At 38.9% G+C, this 18,300-nt stretch overlaps 1 protein-coding gene across 5 annotated transcripts in view; it reads left to right on the top strand.

The window, feature by feature from the left end:
- The window catches only part of IGF1 (insulin like growth factor 1), a 77,842-nt gene that overhangs the window by 43,967 nt on the left and 15,575 nt on the right, over positions 1-18,300 (top strand). For 2 of the 5 annotated variants that reach the window (XM_060656586.3, XM_060656587.3), the window contains exons 3-4: positions 11,478-11,659; positions 13,166-15,477. In XM_060656586.3, the coding sequence (XP_060512569.1) occupies positions 11,478-11,659; positions 13,166-13,327 (344 nt within the window). In that variant the 3' untranslated portion in view covers positions 13,328-15,477. Of the gene's footprint in view, positions 1-11,477; positions 11,660-13,165; positions 15,478-18,300 lie in introns of those variants that run through there. The other 3 variants (XM_060656589.3, XM_060656590.3, XM_060656588.3) reach the window with 2 other exon arrangements.

Genomic DNA, 18,300 nt, shown 5'->3' with positions numbered 1-18,300 from the left:
ACTTAACCACACCTCTCTCTCTCTTCTTATTCATAATTTACTTCTTCAACTCAGAAAAAAAAAATACTTGGGGGAAGGAGGTTGGGATGAGTGGGTGGCTAAAAGCTAACAGTTTAGTGATTGCCAGATTACTAAGAAACCTCTTTAGTTGACCTCAAGTTTGCTATCATGTCCAAAGATATATGAAATTATAAAATACAATAATTTGAGGAAAGCACTTAAAGTCTCTTGGTCATGTTCAAGCAATCAATTAAGAGAAAAGAGAGAGAAAATATAGCAGTTTAATAGAAATTTAATAGAAAAAAAAAAAGAAACAAAGGATGGTCTCATGAGTCCAGATTTTAGCTGAAAGTTCCTGAAATAATATAATCACTCTAAATAAATTATTCAGCCTCAGTCTGCATACCTGCTTGGTATTTTGATAAATACTATGACTTTCTTGAGAACTCCTTGTACAGATTTTTAAACTTTAATAACCTTAACATTAGTTTATTTTACTACAAAAGGGAGTGATATTTGAAAAGACATGTTACAATGGTCATCTTGTAATTTTGCTCTGGGCAGATCTTGGGTACCAAAAGTAGAGATGATGACCTGTCTGGAAGTCCGTTCACTTTACCAGAGATGAGACAACATGTAGTTGTAGCTAGGATTTTCCAGGGAAACCATGTATCTGTCCCCCTGGAAGGAACTGAATATCATATAGGATTCATATACTATTCATAGACACCAAGGAAACCAGTGAAATAAAAGTCAGCCACAGCAAGGGTTACAATGTTTAGCACTTTAGTCCACAACATTAGCAACCTTCCTAGGGCTTGTCACTTACTCATCTTTTGAAGATGCAGCTTCGTGAGGGGTAATGATCAAAGGTGGTGCCCAGGATTTCACGCTAATCCTCATTTCCAAGTGCCCACATAAGTGAAGGCCATGGCTCACTTATTCCTCAAAGCCTTCAGGACCTTGGTTTTCAGAATATAGTTTGGTTCTTTCTACTGTTTCAATAGCTCCAATAAATGACTCTCTTTCTTATCCTGTTTCTAATTCACACCTGTATCTTCCTTGAACCGGCTTCTGCAATCCCCATAGATGGTCTTGTCCCCTCTTCTTACTCAAACCCACCTCCACGTTGGACATTCCCTATTTGCCTCCATCAAATTCAACACTGATCCCTGCTTTCCTTAAATTCGGCCTATAAATCTTATTTTCATCTAAAATTAAACCTGACAAAGAGGAAACTCCTTGTTCTCTCATCAAACTTCTCTTCACTATATATTTTCCTATTATTAGGGAGAAGCACTGATATGCCATATACACATTATTGATTAAAAAGTGGATAGCATAACCATCCAGATAATCCTGAGTCATACTGTTAGAAGGAGCACTTGATACTATCAGTACTTTGTTTTGTCGATGTGAGAAAACTAAATCTCAGAGAGTTCGGGTGACTTGGGAGTTTGCACAAAGGATCTGAGGCAAAAATCCAATGTTGTTTTCAATATACCACATTGCCTTCTTTTTATTCCCTCTCTGCATATGGCATGGTTCTAGGTGCTACAGAAACACTTCCCAGGACCTTTCAGTTCAGGAACAACACTGTTCACAACACCGGCATGAAAGGGACATCACACACAACCCAACTGGCACTGAAGTGAGCTCCGTGTAGTTATTTATATCATGTAACGCCCTAACCACCTTTTCTCTCCCTCCTCTTCTCTGTGTTCAGTCTGTCGCTGACTCTGGCTGTTTCTTCTCTGCAGTGATGCCAAGGGCTGTCTCTGCTGCTGTGGAGGCTGCCTTCCAACAGCTCACTCCCTGATGCAGGCCCAGTGCCTCTCCGTACGGGGCCTCCACCTCCCAACACTCTCCTTCAGACACGCCAGACTGCCCTGGCAGCTGTCACCCCCTTCACCTGCCATCCTGACCGTGTCACACCCACCCCTGGGAAAATCTCCAGATGCACCCTGAGCAAAACACAGAGGCCTGAGTGAGGAGACTGACAGGGAACAGGGCCCCTGAGAACGCAAGGCAGGTGCCAAGTTGCAAAGAAAAGAGAAATGATAGACTTTAGAGTGAAACTAAAAATAAAGAGAATGTGTTTTAATACCCTTTTGGCTGATTCATCTTTCTGTGGCACCCGAGAGAGAGACGTTACCCTCTATTCACCAGTGCCTTATGTTTTGCCTACAAGGCCTCTCTTCTCACATCTGAAAGAGTAAATGAACAATAACAATGCAAGTGTAGGAGATAATGTTGGTAGCATGGCTGTAATCTCCAGGTTGGAGCCAGACTCATCTTACAATTTCCGTCATGCCTTTCTCAAAAAAAAAATGAGATAACTGAAGTCCATATATGCAATTCCTCAATGTCCCTCCGTATTCTTTCTCTTGTCTGTTTTCATCTCATTCAGGCATGGGTCCAAGATGGAGTAGTGATTAAGTGGGCCTGGTGACACTGTATACTTGCTGACTGCTTATTCCCAAAGTGTGGTTGGCAGGACAGGGAGCCCCACTTTCAGTCATTCCAGGGAGAGAACTAAACACTAATTCCCGTGAAGTCTGCATAGCATCAACTTTTCTGCTAAAATTCATCAGTGGTAAAAACGTCAGTGGCTGTCAATAGCAGGGGAGAAGAAATAGAGGAAGAAGAGAAAAGAAAGAGATGAGGCATGAAGCAAAGTAAAGAGAGAAAGATACATAGGCTGGTTGAAAGTGATTGGGAAACCACTGATCATCTATTCTGATCATCTATTTTGCCCATACCCATCTCATGCCTTGCAACACTGTTTTTGAAATAAGCAGATGGACGTGGATGCTAACAGTGAAAAACTGTTGGGGAGAAATACAAGGTAACAAAAGGTCAAGATAAAGCCCATATGACTTTGCTTTGTTTGACTTGATATGAGGATCCATTCTGAGGGTGTCTATTCCAGATTAAAATTATTTAGAACAGGCTATACAGCATGTAGTTTGAATATCCTTTAAAAAGAACAGTGATTCATTTATTTTAATGGAGAACAGTCCTCCTTTATCTAGAAAGGATCTTTTTCAACCAAACTTTGGAAAAGATGCATTTTTAAGAGGAAGAGAGGAAGAGGATACCTGCCCAGCTAGCTATGTTATCCAACTCAACTCCACTCCATAATAATAATTACTATTATAGCTAACATTTATTTAGGCTTTACTGTGTACCAGACATTGTGTAAAATACTTTACGTACATTATTGCTTGATCTTCCCATCAGTCCTGGGACTGACGTGTTCTCTTTTACATATGTCCATTTCATACAACCTTTGAGTCTTGGAAGATTTTGGTGCCTTGCCCAAGGTAAACAGTAGAATAAGTGGCAGAATCCAGGTCTGTCTGACTCCAAAACCTGTGCTTTTAGCCAGTGCACATATTATCTCCTTCATTGGTATGACTGATGTCACTGGCAGATAATACTCTAATCCCATAATATGTTCTAAATAATTGAAACTACATAACTAGAAAATGGTAGCTAACGTATATAGCAGGCCCAACTGAAGTAATTCAAACATAAAAATGACCTCTTGGCATTTGATTATCTTTTACCTTAGACGTTGATAAACCAAACCATTCCCTTAGGACAACATTTCTGTCCAGCAAAGCATTTCTCTTGCCAAAGTATAATTTTGTTGGCTACATCTATCTCCTCCAAGCCCTGGAATCAGACCTAAGCTAGTAAATTGTGCTGTCCTGGCAAGATGCTCATCCTCCAGGGCATTGTATCAGACTAAAGCAATACATCATGTTGCTTCCCACTCTGTTGGACCATTTATCCAGAGTCCTAAAACGGTAATGTTTCTTCTCTGAGTCTCTAGTTTTCTTGTCCCTGGGCCTTGTGCTTTAGCATCCTGATCTTAGAGATGGAGGCGAATTAAATCGCATTATTTTTACACCTGTCCTTGAGTTGAGGCTTCCAAAAGAAAGGAGGGTTTAAAGAAAGGGGAAGCCCCATAGATCTCTGTTTCATTCCTTTCAGACCCACAGACACACATTCACTTGATTGGGTAATGAGAATACTTTGATCTTTTGGGGTTGTGGGGATTTAGTACCTGAGAAAGAGGTGCTGAGTGGTGGGGGTAGAGGTGGGTCAAATAGAGCCAAGATTCCTAGAAAAGATGACCTCGTCCAACTGAGAAGTATTGGGACCAGCAAACACCAGCAATTAAAAATTAACATAAACCAGAGTGAAATCAATACCAAAATGTGATAGGTTTTCCAGAAAAGTTCATGACATGTAGTTCATAGACAAGAGGACATTTTCTCAGCATTCACTTTTACAGATGCCAAAGGTCAATCCTACTTGGAAAGATCCTTCTACAGGGAAGCAGAAATGTATAGAGTCCACTAGCAACATATAAGGCAAGCAATAGGTATATATTTTAGAAAAAATTCTTCAAAAGCTATCTTAATTTCAAAGTGTTTTATAGTAGCTTTGATATGATGGTAAGTCACTTGACTCCCTGATACATGTGTATGTATATACCATGTTATTCTAAGTGCATAATGATGTGCCTGGCCTACAGTCATGAAAGCTTCTTTCCATATCTTTACTAAGCACAATGGGACATATATCTCAATAACTGTTTTCATTCAAGTGTGATTTCTACATAATTTGTTTAAAAGGTAAAATAATGACTCATCAAAAGGCCTTGAGTTAAATGCAAATCCTATGAATTCACCCATCAGTGTATTACATGTTGGGTTTGAATAAACAGTCTTATTACAATTTTCCTTACATTAGGAATTCACAAAAGGAGTCCAGTTTTCCATATAAACCCATAAAATGTGTAGGAAGGATTGAGAAGTGATTCTCACTTTTCCACAAATGAAAATAGCAATTAAAATGCTAAAATAGAGACAACTTTAAGATTACTTATATTTTACTCAACTTTCCTACAGTATACCATGCAAAATTATGTCAACTGAACGATTTTTTTTTATGAGACAAGATGGCCCATGGGGAAATGTTGCCTTAAGAAACTAACCATTCTGAGTTACTCTAAATTGTCAACATGCCTGGAGGTTTTGGATAAATAGCTGGTGTAAGAAACCTAATTTTTTGGCTTCTGTAGATTCTCAGTATAGTATTTAATTTTGTGATCAATCTTCAGTTAATCAAAGTTAAATGGAAAGTAGTTTATTATTACTTAATAACCCCATCTGTGTTTTCTATCAAACACATAATCATGAATTTTTTAGGAATAGCCAGCTTGAATTGTCTTACTTATTTTTTTCTGCTTTCAAAATATGATTGACTTTAGAACCTACTCCTATTAGCAATTTCTAAAGAATAGTTTTATTCCTCAGAACCCAAAAGATAGCAAGGTGTTTTTTCAGAACTGGATATTTCTTTATTTGCAAAATGTTTGCATTTTTCATTATTTAAATACTGATTCTTGGGGCTCTTGGGTGGCTCAGTCCGTTAAGTGTCTGACTCTTGATTTCAGCTCAGGTCATAATCTCATGGTTTGTGGGATTGAGCCCTGTGTTAGGCTCTGCACTGAGTATGGAACCTGCTTGGGATTCTCTCTCTCTCTCCTTCACTCTCTCTCTGTCTCTTTCAAAATAAGTAAATAAACATTTAAAAATAATTAAGGAAAAATAAATACATATTCTTCAAATTAGTGTCTCCTCTTGCCACTGATAGGGTTGAAATAATTAAAGTAAAGCTTTCTCAAGAAGAGGGGATGTTTCAAAGGAAATTAAAATTGGGTACAGCATCCCAACTGTATTCTGAGAAACCTATAAGAAACACAAGCATATATAGTAACAGTAAAGGTAGTACCATTTTTACTAGTAATGAACAATTAGAGCTCTTTGTTCTAGAAGTGATGACCCCAGTTAAATCTCAGAATTATACCTTCTTCAGAGATGGAGGGAAGCAAGTTGCTTGCATCCATGACAAAATGTGAGACTCAGCTAATTGGTGTGGTTTTGATGATGCCACAATTCTGCCCAAAACCCTTGTAACTAGCAAGTTTGCCCTGAAGATTATTGAATTACCCCACTGACCATGCATTATTTAAAGGGAAGTGCTATTATTATAGAAGCCAGCTGCTTAACCATTGGAATTCTGTCTGTTGGCCAACTTTCAAGATACAGCAGTGCACTGTGACTATGCATTTTGTCTACACATAGAGCAGTCAAAGCCTAGGTTAGGTGGTGGCCAGCTTGTCTGCTAAGCAATATTTGATGTGCATGCTTTGGAGAAAAACTACTGATAAAATAAATATATAAAATTTCAATGTCAAGATTCTGTCAGCAAGAAAACTTCTGTGAAATTTTATGCATGCGTTGTTTCTTCATGCTAATGGTTGAGTGAGTAGATGGTCATTTCTTAATGAAGTGACCAGTACCACAGAACTCTGGGACTATACTAGTTGTAGAAATGTCTATCCTTTTTCTATTCTATTTGTTTTGTGGCAGTTTCAAGGGAGAAAAATATTTTAAGACTCTTGGGGAACTTAAGTGATAAATAGAAAAAATATTTTTGCTTTCTAAGTTAAAAAATATTTGAACCTCTTTTTTGAAGATAATGTAAGTAGCTTCCAACCATATTGAATATTTTGCCTAGAAGGGTTTTCTCCTACATTTCTTTACTTGTTAGAGAATCTTTGAAATAGGACCATGGCAATCATATGTTGTGTACAATACAGGAGTATGCTCCTAGGATCTCTGGTAGGTGTTCAGACAGCCTTTACTTAACTGTTTCTAGAAATGGGAAGGTCATTACCTTTAAAAGAAGTTTGTCCCATTTTTAATACTTTTGAACACAAATTGTTAGTTTTTTTTCTTATACTAAGGCAATATCGTTTCCTATTCACCTACCAATTTTGACTCTGCCCACTGGAGTAGAATTACATAGTTACTAACGAGGAGCTTTTATTTTTTTAAAGTTTATTTATTTTGAGAGAGACAGAGCATGAGCTTGAAGGGGCAGAGAGAAAGAGAGAGAATCCCAAACAGGCTCTGCAGGGTCAGCACAGAGCCTGAGCTAGAGCACAAACTCATGAAACCATGGGATCATGGCCTCAGCCAAAATCAAGAGTAGGATGCTTAACCAACTGAGCCACCCAAGCACCCTACTAATGAGTTTTTAAAGGTAAGGATAGAACAATTCATTCCATCTCATTTAAAAATTAATCATAACAACAATAGCTGTAATTTAGATGTCATTTAAAAATCCCTATTTTTCTCAAAATTTATACTGGAGCAAATTATTTTACTGCCTTTCTAGTAAACCACATAGTTTCAGATTTCTAGTTTTAACCATACCAACAAATATCATTATTTTTTGTTTTGTTTGTTTTTTAGAAAAAGAGCACAAATGGGGGCAAGGGGCAGAGGGGGAGAGAGAGAGAGAATCTTAACCAGGCTGCATGCTCAGCGTGGAACCCAACACGGGGCTTGGGATCCAAGCCCAAGACCCTGGGATCATGACATGAGCCAAAGTCAAGAGTTGGACACTCAACCGACTGAGCCACCCAGGCACCCTTTTACTTTGGTGTTAGAAAAAAAGCAATATGAGTATACTTGTAGTGGGAATGCAAAATGGTACAGCCACTATGGAAAACTGTATGGAGGTTTCTTAAAAAATTAAAAATTTAATTTTCATATAATCCAGCAATTCCACTTCTGGGTATTTATCTTAAAAGAATGAAATGCTAATTTGAAAAGATTTATGCCCCTCTATGTTCACTGCAACATTATTTACAATGGGCAAGATATGGAAGCAACCTAAGTGTCCATCAATAGAGGAATGAATACACAAGATGTAGTATATAGTATATACAATGGAATATGACTCAACCATAAAAAAACTGGAATTTTGCCCTTTGTAACAACACGAATGGACCTGGAAGTATCACACTAAGTGAAACAAGTTAGATTGAGAAAGACAGATAACATACGATTTCACTTATATGTGGAATCTAAAAAAACAAATGAACAAACAAATCAAAATAGAAACTGACTCACAGATACAGAAAACAATCTGGTAGTTGCCAGAGGGGAGAGGGTGAGGGATGGGCAACATAAGGGAAGGGGATTAAAAGGTACAAACTTCCAGTTATAAAACAAATGAGAAACGGGGATGCAATGTGCAACAGAGGTAATAGTTAATAATATTGTAAAACTTTGTATGGTGACAGATGATAGCTAGATTTATCATGATGATCATTTCATAATGTATAATGTTGAATCACTATGTTGTATACCTGGAACTAATATAATAGTGTATGTCAATGATACTTCAATTAAAAAAGAAAAAGAAGTAATATGAGGTATTTGAAAGATAAAGGACAAAACTTTGACCCTCAACTATGGCCTCTCAATTAGTGAGAAATGATTTTTTTTGTTACATATCTTGATATAGAACCAGAAATCAAGCCTATAGCATACTTCAAAGGATGAATTAAACTTCAAAAGGTCATAACTAAACACTTATTATATTCATATATTCCAAATGAAGTATAGTTAGTCCATTGTAATATTATGAATAGTCAAAGAAAATCATCTCTCTAGAATTATGGTAGCTAAAGACAACCAGTAGTTACATTTATGGTAAAAATCCAAGTTTTTATACCACCATTTCAACAACATTTAAAAAAAAAAAGCCAAACAAATATGGACATAAGGTCAATTTTCTTTATGGAGCATTACAGAAAAGTCCTAAATTTCTGTTCCTAAATTCATTGACCTAGAAGCACAGCTATTTTATAGAACTGAGCCATGTCAAACTCTGAGATCAGCTAAGAGAGGTGACAAAGCACATGCCCAGTATGTGTTATTATTTTTGCTATGTTGATGATTACTTTCTATTTCATAAGAGGAAATAGACCTGTGGTGAGTTTCATGGCTATTGGAATCTCCAAGAAGGGAGTATGCAATACATACAGTGTTTTCTGCCTTCCCAAGATTAAGGTTGGTGTCTTCCTCTAGATGGAACATTATATTAGAGATGCATGAAATGGAAATGCTAAAGAGGTCCAGGCATTGCAAAGCCTATCCCTCTCCATATTCAACCCACAGGGATGAATTTTGAAATCAGTTGTTTCTGAATTAGCCAAGTTTGAAGGTTTTTGGAATCACCCTTACCACCCTACCTCCAAGCATCAGATTACTATACTATACGACACAACAAACGAATCCCAATTATGTCTCATTAAGAAATGTATACTTTTGACAAAGAGCAATCATTACCCGTGATGGACAACAGGGATACCTCAAGGTAGGCTGAGTCACTTTCTCCTTCACCCTAAGAGAAAAACCAAAGTGTATCAGCTACTCTCAACTGGCTGACCCCTTCAATCTCTTGAAATAACCACTTAGCAAGAAGTATGTAGAAGTCCTTTGTGGATTACAAAGAACCATGTAAGCTCATTTGTGTCTTTCCTCTAATTTATAGTCCCAGGAAAATATTATAAAAACAAAACAAAACAAAAAAAACCAAAAAATATTGTCTACGTTGCCCAAGGGACTGGTCGAGTCTCAGCTTGCCAGGGCCCGGCTGGCGAGAAGAACAAGTCTTCTGCACTGGTAGATCCTCCAATGGCAAGTGAAAGCACTGCTGAGGCCTCATGTGGGGCCAGCTGACTGGTCCCTCCCAAACCTCTCAACCATGAGGCGCCCACAGGGTTTGCCCCTAAGCAAGAAAGCAGACCCCACCCAAAGAGACCACAAATGAACCCTCACTGAGTTACTACCCCCCAGCTGCCCTAAGTATGACAATAAACCTGCCTTACAGGGAGGAAGCATCCCCAGGCTCCTGTGCCAAACATCAGGAAAACATTTGGGTTTGTAGAGGATGCCATGAATGGTTGGCCCTTCAAGCAGCAAGGCAGCCAGACTAGTTTGGTAGCAGGCCATTACCATGGGTCTGATCTTCCCTAACGAGGGAGTTCAAAATATACATGAGGATTTTGACTTTCAAAACTCCATTCTGAAGAATGGTGTCATTATGATACAAACCTAAGACTTTTTATTTAAAATATAACATTATCTTCTCTGTCAGGAATAAAGATCAAATAAATGCCAGATTGATGAGTTGGATTCTTCTGGATCAGTGGTTCACAAATTTTCTTCCATGAAGCCTGGATATCAGTGCAGAAGACCCAGGCCCCCTACCTCCCTTGGGAGGAGAGAAAGCCAAGATCCTGTCCCCCTGCCTTTGCCCAAGCCAGAGCAGTTTCACTTTTGTCTGTTTTATCTATTGGTATATAAGCAATATTTGATTTAACAGAAGTTCTACTGTGACAAACAGTTTACAAAGAATTCAGGTACATTTTAAGTTCCTGTAAGCTTGTTTTGCCCTCTCTTTTAGTTGTAGAGCCAGGAAAAGTGTGTCCAAATCAAAACAAAACAAAATAAAACTAAACCAAAACCTACTTGCCAAGTAAAGAGGTCTAATTGATTTGTAAATATCAAAAGAAATTTGATTCATCATATGCCCTCTGGGCAATTAGAATCACATGAAAGATGGACACTTAGTTCATTCTGTCTCAGTGTAGTAGTTATTCTATAAGAAAACAGAATTGATTGCTCTGGTCTCTCTAGGGTGAAAGGAGAGGAAGCCCTATGACATTAATATTGCTACCAATTCCAAGTTCCAAGGCTTCTGGATGCAGTTAATACAAAAGCTGTTTCTTCAGAGACCATATAAGATCCTAGAAAAGGATACTCAGAGAAGGTGAACCAATATTTATTTAGGACCTGCTATATGTCAGGGGGTGTTCTAAGCACCTTTAGTGCATTTTTTCATGTAATCCTTATAGAACCTTATAAGGAATGTATTAAACCTACTTTACAAGTGGGTAAACTGGGCCCCAGGAGGCTTAAGTGTCTTGTCCATAGCTACTCAACAGATCTCCTGGGCTGTCTGAGGAACTTGAACTTTGCAGGGAATAGATCTGAGTTTGAGCCCTGGCTCCATCCCTTACTCCATGAATGACCTTAAGCAACGTCAGTAAAATGAGGAGCCCTTTGAAACTCAATTTGATGTTACAATGGAAGCAGTTAAGCAAAAGAGTAAACACTTGAGCCATCCTGTGCATAAAAACTATGCAAATTTGCTAAAAAGATGAAGAAAACTTGAAACATGATCTTCCTTTAATTAATATTCCTAGCAGCCTCCAAACTAAGGGAATATATAAGGAAAGACTGGGTTTGGGCATAAATAAGATCCTTGACTACAGGCTTCTGAGAACTTGAGAATTAACAAAAATAAACTGCATGGTGCATGAGTTAGTGCTAAGGAGTGTAATGCAGAGTCTAGAGACACACTGTGATCCAGAAGAATCTGTGGGATCAGGAATTGTTGGGGAAGCTTCAGGAAGAGGTTGAGGTGTGTAGGTTGACCAGGTGTGGGGAGAGGAGAGGCTCTAGGGGCTGCGTGGAACTGTGAAGATAGCTGATTCCCCTCTAAAGCCAGGCCCCTCTGTTTGATTTGTACAGACAAGCCCACGGGGTATGGCTCCAGCAGTCGGAGGGCACCTCAGACAGGCATCGTGGATGAGTGCTGCTTCCGGAGCTGTGATCTGAGGCGGCTAGAGATGTACTGTGCACCCCTCAAGCCTGCCAAGTCTGCCCGCTCAGTCCGTGCTCAGCGCCACACTGACATGCCCAAGGCTCAGAAGGTAAGCCAGCTGGTGGGGAGGGATCCAACATCCTCAAGAGACTGAGGTATCTTATGCCTGTGGGTAGACCAAACAGAAACTATGTCCCATAGTCTCCTGGCTTCCATGTCCAAAAACCACCATTCTCACCTCAGATGTCCATCCCTTTGGTCACTCCATATTGCAAAGTCTCCTTTTCACCGCTCTGGACAGTCTGATACTGGAAGACAATGGAGAACAGTCACTGAATGTGAGCTTTGGTATCAGATAAAACTGAAGTCCTAGCTTCACCAGTCACCAGCTGAGAGCCCGTGGCCAAGTAACATAACCTATCCAAGCATTAGTTTCATCGGTAAAACTGATACAATACCTACTGCACCAGGTCGTTTTAAGAATTAATAAATACACATGCAATTCTTTTCACATTCTGCACAAAGTAACTGTTGGACAAGTGTTAGCATCTGTCATAATTAAAATTAATACCAAAGCACATAACTTTTCAAGTCCTGGTATTCTGCAAAGGTGCAAAGAAAAAAAATGTGCTAAAATGGGAAGTATTTGAAACTCACATTCAATGGCAAACCTGATTAAAGAAAAATATATTAAAAACAGAAATTTCTGTTTGGTTCTCAGAACACCTAGAAATTTCTAATGATCAAAATCTGTAGATGTCTTTTTCTATGAACTAGACTTCAAACAAACCTCAGAGGTACTATTTATGCCATCCAAAGCAACATAAATCATCTAATACACATTAGCCACTTGATAAATTTTGTTGAATGGGTGAAGAAATGAGTCGAAGTGATTAAATTCTAGTAACTAAGTAGAAAGAATGAGAACTAAAGAGCAGGTGGTAGGTGAAGGAGAAAAAAATAAAGTGAGGATGGGTGAGTAAGGAAAGAAAAGCTCTCATTAGGGTCTCCTTGGGGGCACTATTTAAAAAACCAAAAACCGAAAACCCAAACAAAAAAAACTGTGGTTTTACTCTTTGGAGGCCAAACTAGCATTGTGCAGAAAGCATAAGAAGAGAAACCAAGAAGTTCACAATGACACATTTACTGCTTCCTGGTCCTACACTGCAGCTGAGCCTGGAGGAGGACCAGGGAGCTTAGCAGAGATGTGACCCCAGGGAGCCAGCTTGAATGATGGAAAGGGACTGGGCACAGTCTGGTGCAGAGAGAACACAGTAGCCAATGGGTGAGTCAGGGAGGAAGCACCACAGAAGTAACTCAGGAGAATGTGGCTGAGAAGTGTGCTTGCGGGGACAAAGACAGGTTAAATCTTTCTCTTCCTAGGTGGCTCAGTTCCTCTCAATTTCTAGTTGGGGAGGGGGTGGGGATTAGAGATCAGTCCCAAAGTTCTAGAAGCTTGGTTCTTGTGACTGAGGCCTAGACATCCCTCCAGCACCAATGCTGTCTCCTGTACCACATGGATCCCGGGCATTCTGGGCTGACTCAAAGGCTCTGTCTTCTGGGACACCAAGGGAACCACCTGTTCTCAATGCAATTATTTTTGTGATGTTTACAGTATCATCCCCCATCTACCACCAAGAAAACGAAGTCTCAGAGGAGAAGGAAAGGTGGGCCAAAGAAACACCCAGGAGGGGAGCAGAAGGTGGGGACGGAAGCAAGTCAGCAGATGAAAGGAAAGAAGAAAGAGCAGAGAAGGGAGACTGGAGCTAGAAACTGAACACAGAGGCAAAAAAGGAAAATGGAGGAGAGAAGGACTAAGCAGACAGAGGCAAGGACGATGAGAGAGAAGCAGACAGCGATAAAGAAAAGTGGGAAGTGCTATAGAGGAATGAAGAACAGTAGGCCTGGTGGAGCTAGATAATGAATGTGATGGAAGGAAGAGAAGTAACCTGTTGTAGAATGTGGATAACAAACATGGAGACAATGGAAAAGAAAAACGTAATGCTCAAGGAAGTCCAAAGAAAGACAGTGGCAAGAATGAAAAAAGAACAAAAATTATAAAAAAGGCAAATAAGACACTACATTCCCCTCCCCCCAAAAACAAGTGAGAGTTAAAGAATTAAGACAAAATTCGAGGCTTTTACATGTATTTTAAAATCTTGTGTGAAGCTATTATAGAAGAATTGCCCATGTCAATATATGTCCAGAGTTAAATATTAGCCCAAAATTCTCAGCAAGACTGAATTGTGTCATAGAAGTTCCCAGATTTTCTTTCCTGCAGTGTCATTGGAGGCTGCATTTCTTAGTCAAGTCCAGGTTGAGGCCAAAGGGCATCCAGTATTTGCTTAAAGGCCTATGAGGCCTGTGGGGTAACCTGCAAGAGGAGTCATTGAACCTTTTCTTTTTTTGCACTTTGGAATCAGATACAAAAGATGTATTGGTCTGCTTGGGCTGCCATAACAATCGCCACAGACTGGGTGGCTTAAGCAACAGATATTTTCACACATTTCTGGAAGCTGAAAGTCCAGGTGAAGGTGTTGACCTCATTTTAACTAAATTACCTCTGTAAATACCGTATCTCCAAATAGGAAACAGTTTTGGTATTGGGAGTCAGGACTCTAGGTACTGGGAGTCAGGACTTTAACATATGAATGGCTGAGGAGAGACACAATTCAGCCCAGAACAGATTCCTAATGTCTGATCACTGCCTTCTGATTCTATCTCCTATAAACCTGTGTGTATGTCTATCTGTCTCTGTCACACACACGCACATACACACACAAACACACGCACAAATCTAGGTTTTCATATATGAAATCCTATGAGTTTCTGTTCCATGGAAACCCTAGGACCGTGTTACTTTAGAGCTGAAGTTCGTTGGTTCAATCCTTTCATTTTAAAGACAAGGATACAGAGATCCACAAAAGGGTAAAGACGTACTTGAGTTCTAAGCTGCCCTCCTTCTGGCCAGCAGAGAAGAGCACATAATCAACATGGACTAAGAAAGAATTCCAAAAGGAAAATATGGGGCATAAATAGGCAGATGAAATCTTCCATTAATTCAATATTTTTCCACCCGAAGGAAGAACATGAATGAGAGCAAGGGGTTGGATTTCCCTGAGGGTAAAAAGAGCTAAGTAGAATCACAGAATTTAGGTCTTGTAAATCTTCTCCTTCAGCGTCTCTGATTTAATTAGTAGGGTTAGAGTCTTAATAGATATAAAGCAAAAAGTCTCCAGATCATCCAAATTGTGAATTATAAATGCTGAGAGAGGGTATAAGAGAAAAGTGGTCAGTCAAGCAAATAATGAGACTTTGGGTAAGAAGATGACTAAACCAAGAAGTGAAGCATTTCATCCAAGTAACCTACTTTGAAGATGTCATGGTATAAAGGAAACTTTCTGCCTGGTCCTTCATGTCCCTGCTGTATTTCTACTTCAGGATCATTCTTCCTCTATGGTCCAGTGAAAACCCAGGATTATATAATAAATATAACATAACATAACATAACATAACATAACATAACATAACAAAACATATAAGGCCATGCCCAAGACTTAGCCCAGGAGGAAAATGTCCAGTCAGAAGCATGTCAAAGCCCCAAATGGGAGCCAAGCCACTTCTGCTGTAGTTACAAAAGGCTGGCTGATCTGAAATGACAAAAGCTAGGCTGGTGCCTAAGCCCATCTAGCCAGCCACCTTATTCAGGAGATGCTGAGTTCTTCTGCTAAGACATCCATGCTTTGGAATCAGTCTCAGGCATAAGCCAATATTTACTGTGACTACCACCTGAGAGTAGCCTGCAAACACAGATGGCTCTTCAAGTTCCTCAGAAGAATTAATGATTTGTGTCCTATGGAAATGTTCCTTAGAGATTTTCTCTTCCCTATTTCACTGTTGACTGAGTAAATGTCAATTATGACTCAAGGCTTTGGATAAGCTATTAATTATCCTCTATGATAAACTTCATTCAAAAGAAGTAAGGCAAAGACTTTAAAAGAAAAAAAAGGAATAGAACTTTCTAGTTAAAGAATGCTTAACTCTCACACTATGGCTTATAATACACTTCTTCTTAGAATGGGTTTTATCAACTCTAAAGCAGTCATCTTGAATTCCTAACATATGATTTCTGAATAACATGAACGAGGTAAACAGGAAGCATCTATTATAGTCTTTCCATCTCCTCCTTTCTAGTATCAATACTAAGCACCTAGTGATACATGGCATATAATGCTAGATGGATGGATGGATGAAATAGACAGACAAATAATTGTTATATGCAGCTTAATACTGGAAGAGAAAGACCATAAAAATGAGTAGCATTGCTGAGATGAAATGACTCCTCTTGTCCTGGCATAGGATAGCAGGGCAAGGACACAGTAAAAAAAAGGAGAGCAAAGGAGTTGCACTGACCCAAGTCTTGCCTGTTTAGAACTTCCCTCTATAGCTTAAATTGAAATCATTCATGGACCTACTGCTAAAGGTGGCAACTGTCTGAGTAGTACTTTATAGTGAATGTTATGTACCTATCTCTCTCCTTGCTGCTTTCTTGAAGTAGGCAGAGTATTGATCATCATTTAAAATTCTACTGTTTCTCTTAGGGCAAATTGACTGTGTGTAAAACAAATGGGAAGATATAAGGAATCATGATCCTGAAATAAATTTGTTGAAAAATATTTTTATTGAGCACCTACAATGTGCCATCCTCTGTACTAGGCATGAAGGAGAGTTATAAGGACTGAAGAGGCAATAAAACATAGTAGTTAAGAATACCTGGCTAAGAACACTGCCTGGGTTCAAATCCTGATTCTCACTTACTGGTGGTGTGGCTTTGGGCAAATCATGTCATTTACCTGTGCCTTATTTTACTCATCTGTCAAATGATGGTGCTGATTGAATCTGTCTCCTACAGTTGTGAGAATTTATCGAGATTATGTATGTGAATGTGTGTGCACAAACTTTTATATTGCTTAAAATGGTACCTGGCACATAGTAATCACTATTAGAGTTTTAGTTAATATTATTTTACCTAGTTCTGAAAATTCGAGCCATCTGAAAAAGAAACAGATCTCTTCATGTGGAAGTGAGTCTTGTATCACCAAAACCTTCGAGGCCAACTTTGCCAGCACTTTCTGGTGAATTTTCAGCACTTCTGAATTGTAGGGTTTCAAGCAGATGATAGAAGGGAACTCAGTGATCTAAGAGCCCTTCCAACCCAGAGAACACCAGTGCTATGAATAATTCCAACTTAAATGGAAGCTCAGCTCTCCCATGTGAGGAACTGCTAACTTTTACTTCAAGGTCACAGAATGAACTTTCAAAAAACCACCATTTTTCTCAACCAGTTAAAATCAAATGTAATATGTGTTTTCATTTCATGGTGCCTGAGGAAAATTTAATTGTAGCATGAACTCCAGCTCTTACTAGTTTTAAGTAAAATTGCCAAAGTAAATAGAAATGTGGGATATTTCCGGGCTCACACAGCTTCCGGGACATTTCAGTTTCTAGGGCTGCCGATCCAGTGCCTTTCACAGGCATTTGATCTTCTTTCAAACATCTCTTGAAAACAAACAAAAGCTCATACAGTTTCGAATGTGCGTGCTGTTAGGATGTAAGGGTGGAAAAAGAAGCAAAAAAAAAAAAAAAAAGAGTCCTCAAAGAGACCCTTCTCCCTCCCGTCACCCCTTGACCACCTCCCTCCCACCAACCACCACCAAGAAATAATGTTTTCTTAAGTAATACATTTTGCAGTTTCTTAAGTATATTAACATCCATGGGGAAAGATGAAGTCTATTCTTTTTACTTGTCTATGTGAAAGGAATAGGGCTTTTGCACTATTTACTAGGTAACATGGAGTTGACTTTTAATCCAAGGGCAAAGTTGATAGTTTGAAGTTAAAGTGGAAGCCTTTGGTAGCAATAAGAAGATAAACTGTTTTAGGTGAAGCAGCAGCAGAATGCCCTTTTATGAGGTTAGGAATTTGGGGTAAATCATTTTCCAAAATTATAGGTAAACAGAGTTTCTTGGCTTTTCTTTCAGTGAAGAATTCCTCAGGTTGTATGCTCATCAAAATGAATGAAGGCCCAGCTACCAGATTTCTTTGAAAATCAGTGACAGTATTTACTGACCTAATAAGCAAGACAAATCCATTTTTAAAGGAGCGGGTGAGGTTAGCAAATGTTCCTCAATGGCTACCAAACTTCCAGGTCAAAATCAGCTTCTCCATCCTCAGGGTATTAACTGAAATTTGAGCACCTTTCCCTGACATTGGGGTTCATCTTTAATGGGGCTCTGTTATGCCTTTAGTGCTACCTCACTTGTATCCACCAACCAAAAGAGATTGCTTAGAAAGACAGACTTATATTTAAACTCAAAAAGAGAGAAATAGAAATTGAGAACAGCAGGGAAATTATGTGCGATGTGGGACAATGGGCCTGTGAGTCCATATCTGATCCTTCTTGAGAGCAGCCAGGAAAGTTCTCACCATATACTAGAAGCTCAATTACAGATCTGATGGGCTACTGCTAGATAAGTAACAAAAGCTAGAAAACATTTTGGAAAATTCCTAGCTTTATTTTATTAACTAATGTGGTTACAGTTTTAAGACCTTTGGTCAGGAAACTAACTCTTTTGAAAAAGTGGAAGTTTGATAGAAGTTTGATAGAAATAAGAATGCTTATTGGTACAACCAACTAATTTTAATTTTAAATGCCCTTGCTGGTAATTTACAATCTGTAATTAACTACAGAA

Source organism: Panthera onca, chromosome B4 (assembly GCF_046562875.1).
Source record: "Panthera onca isolate mPanOnc1 chromosome B4, mPanOnc1 haplotype 2, whole genome shotgun sequence".
In the NCBI taxonomy this organism is placed as follows: domain Eukaryota; kingdom Metazoa; phylum Chordata; class Mammalia; order Carnivora; family Felidae; genus Panthera; species Panthera onca.
The sequence above is the reverse complement of the archived record's forward strand: the minus strand, read 5'-3'. Positions and strand labels throughout refer to the sequence as shown.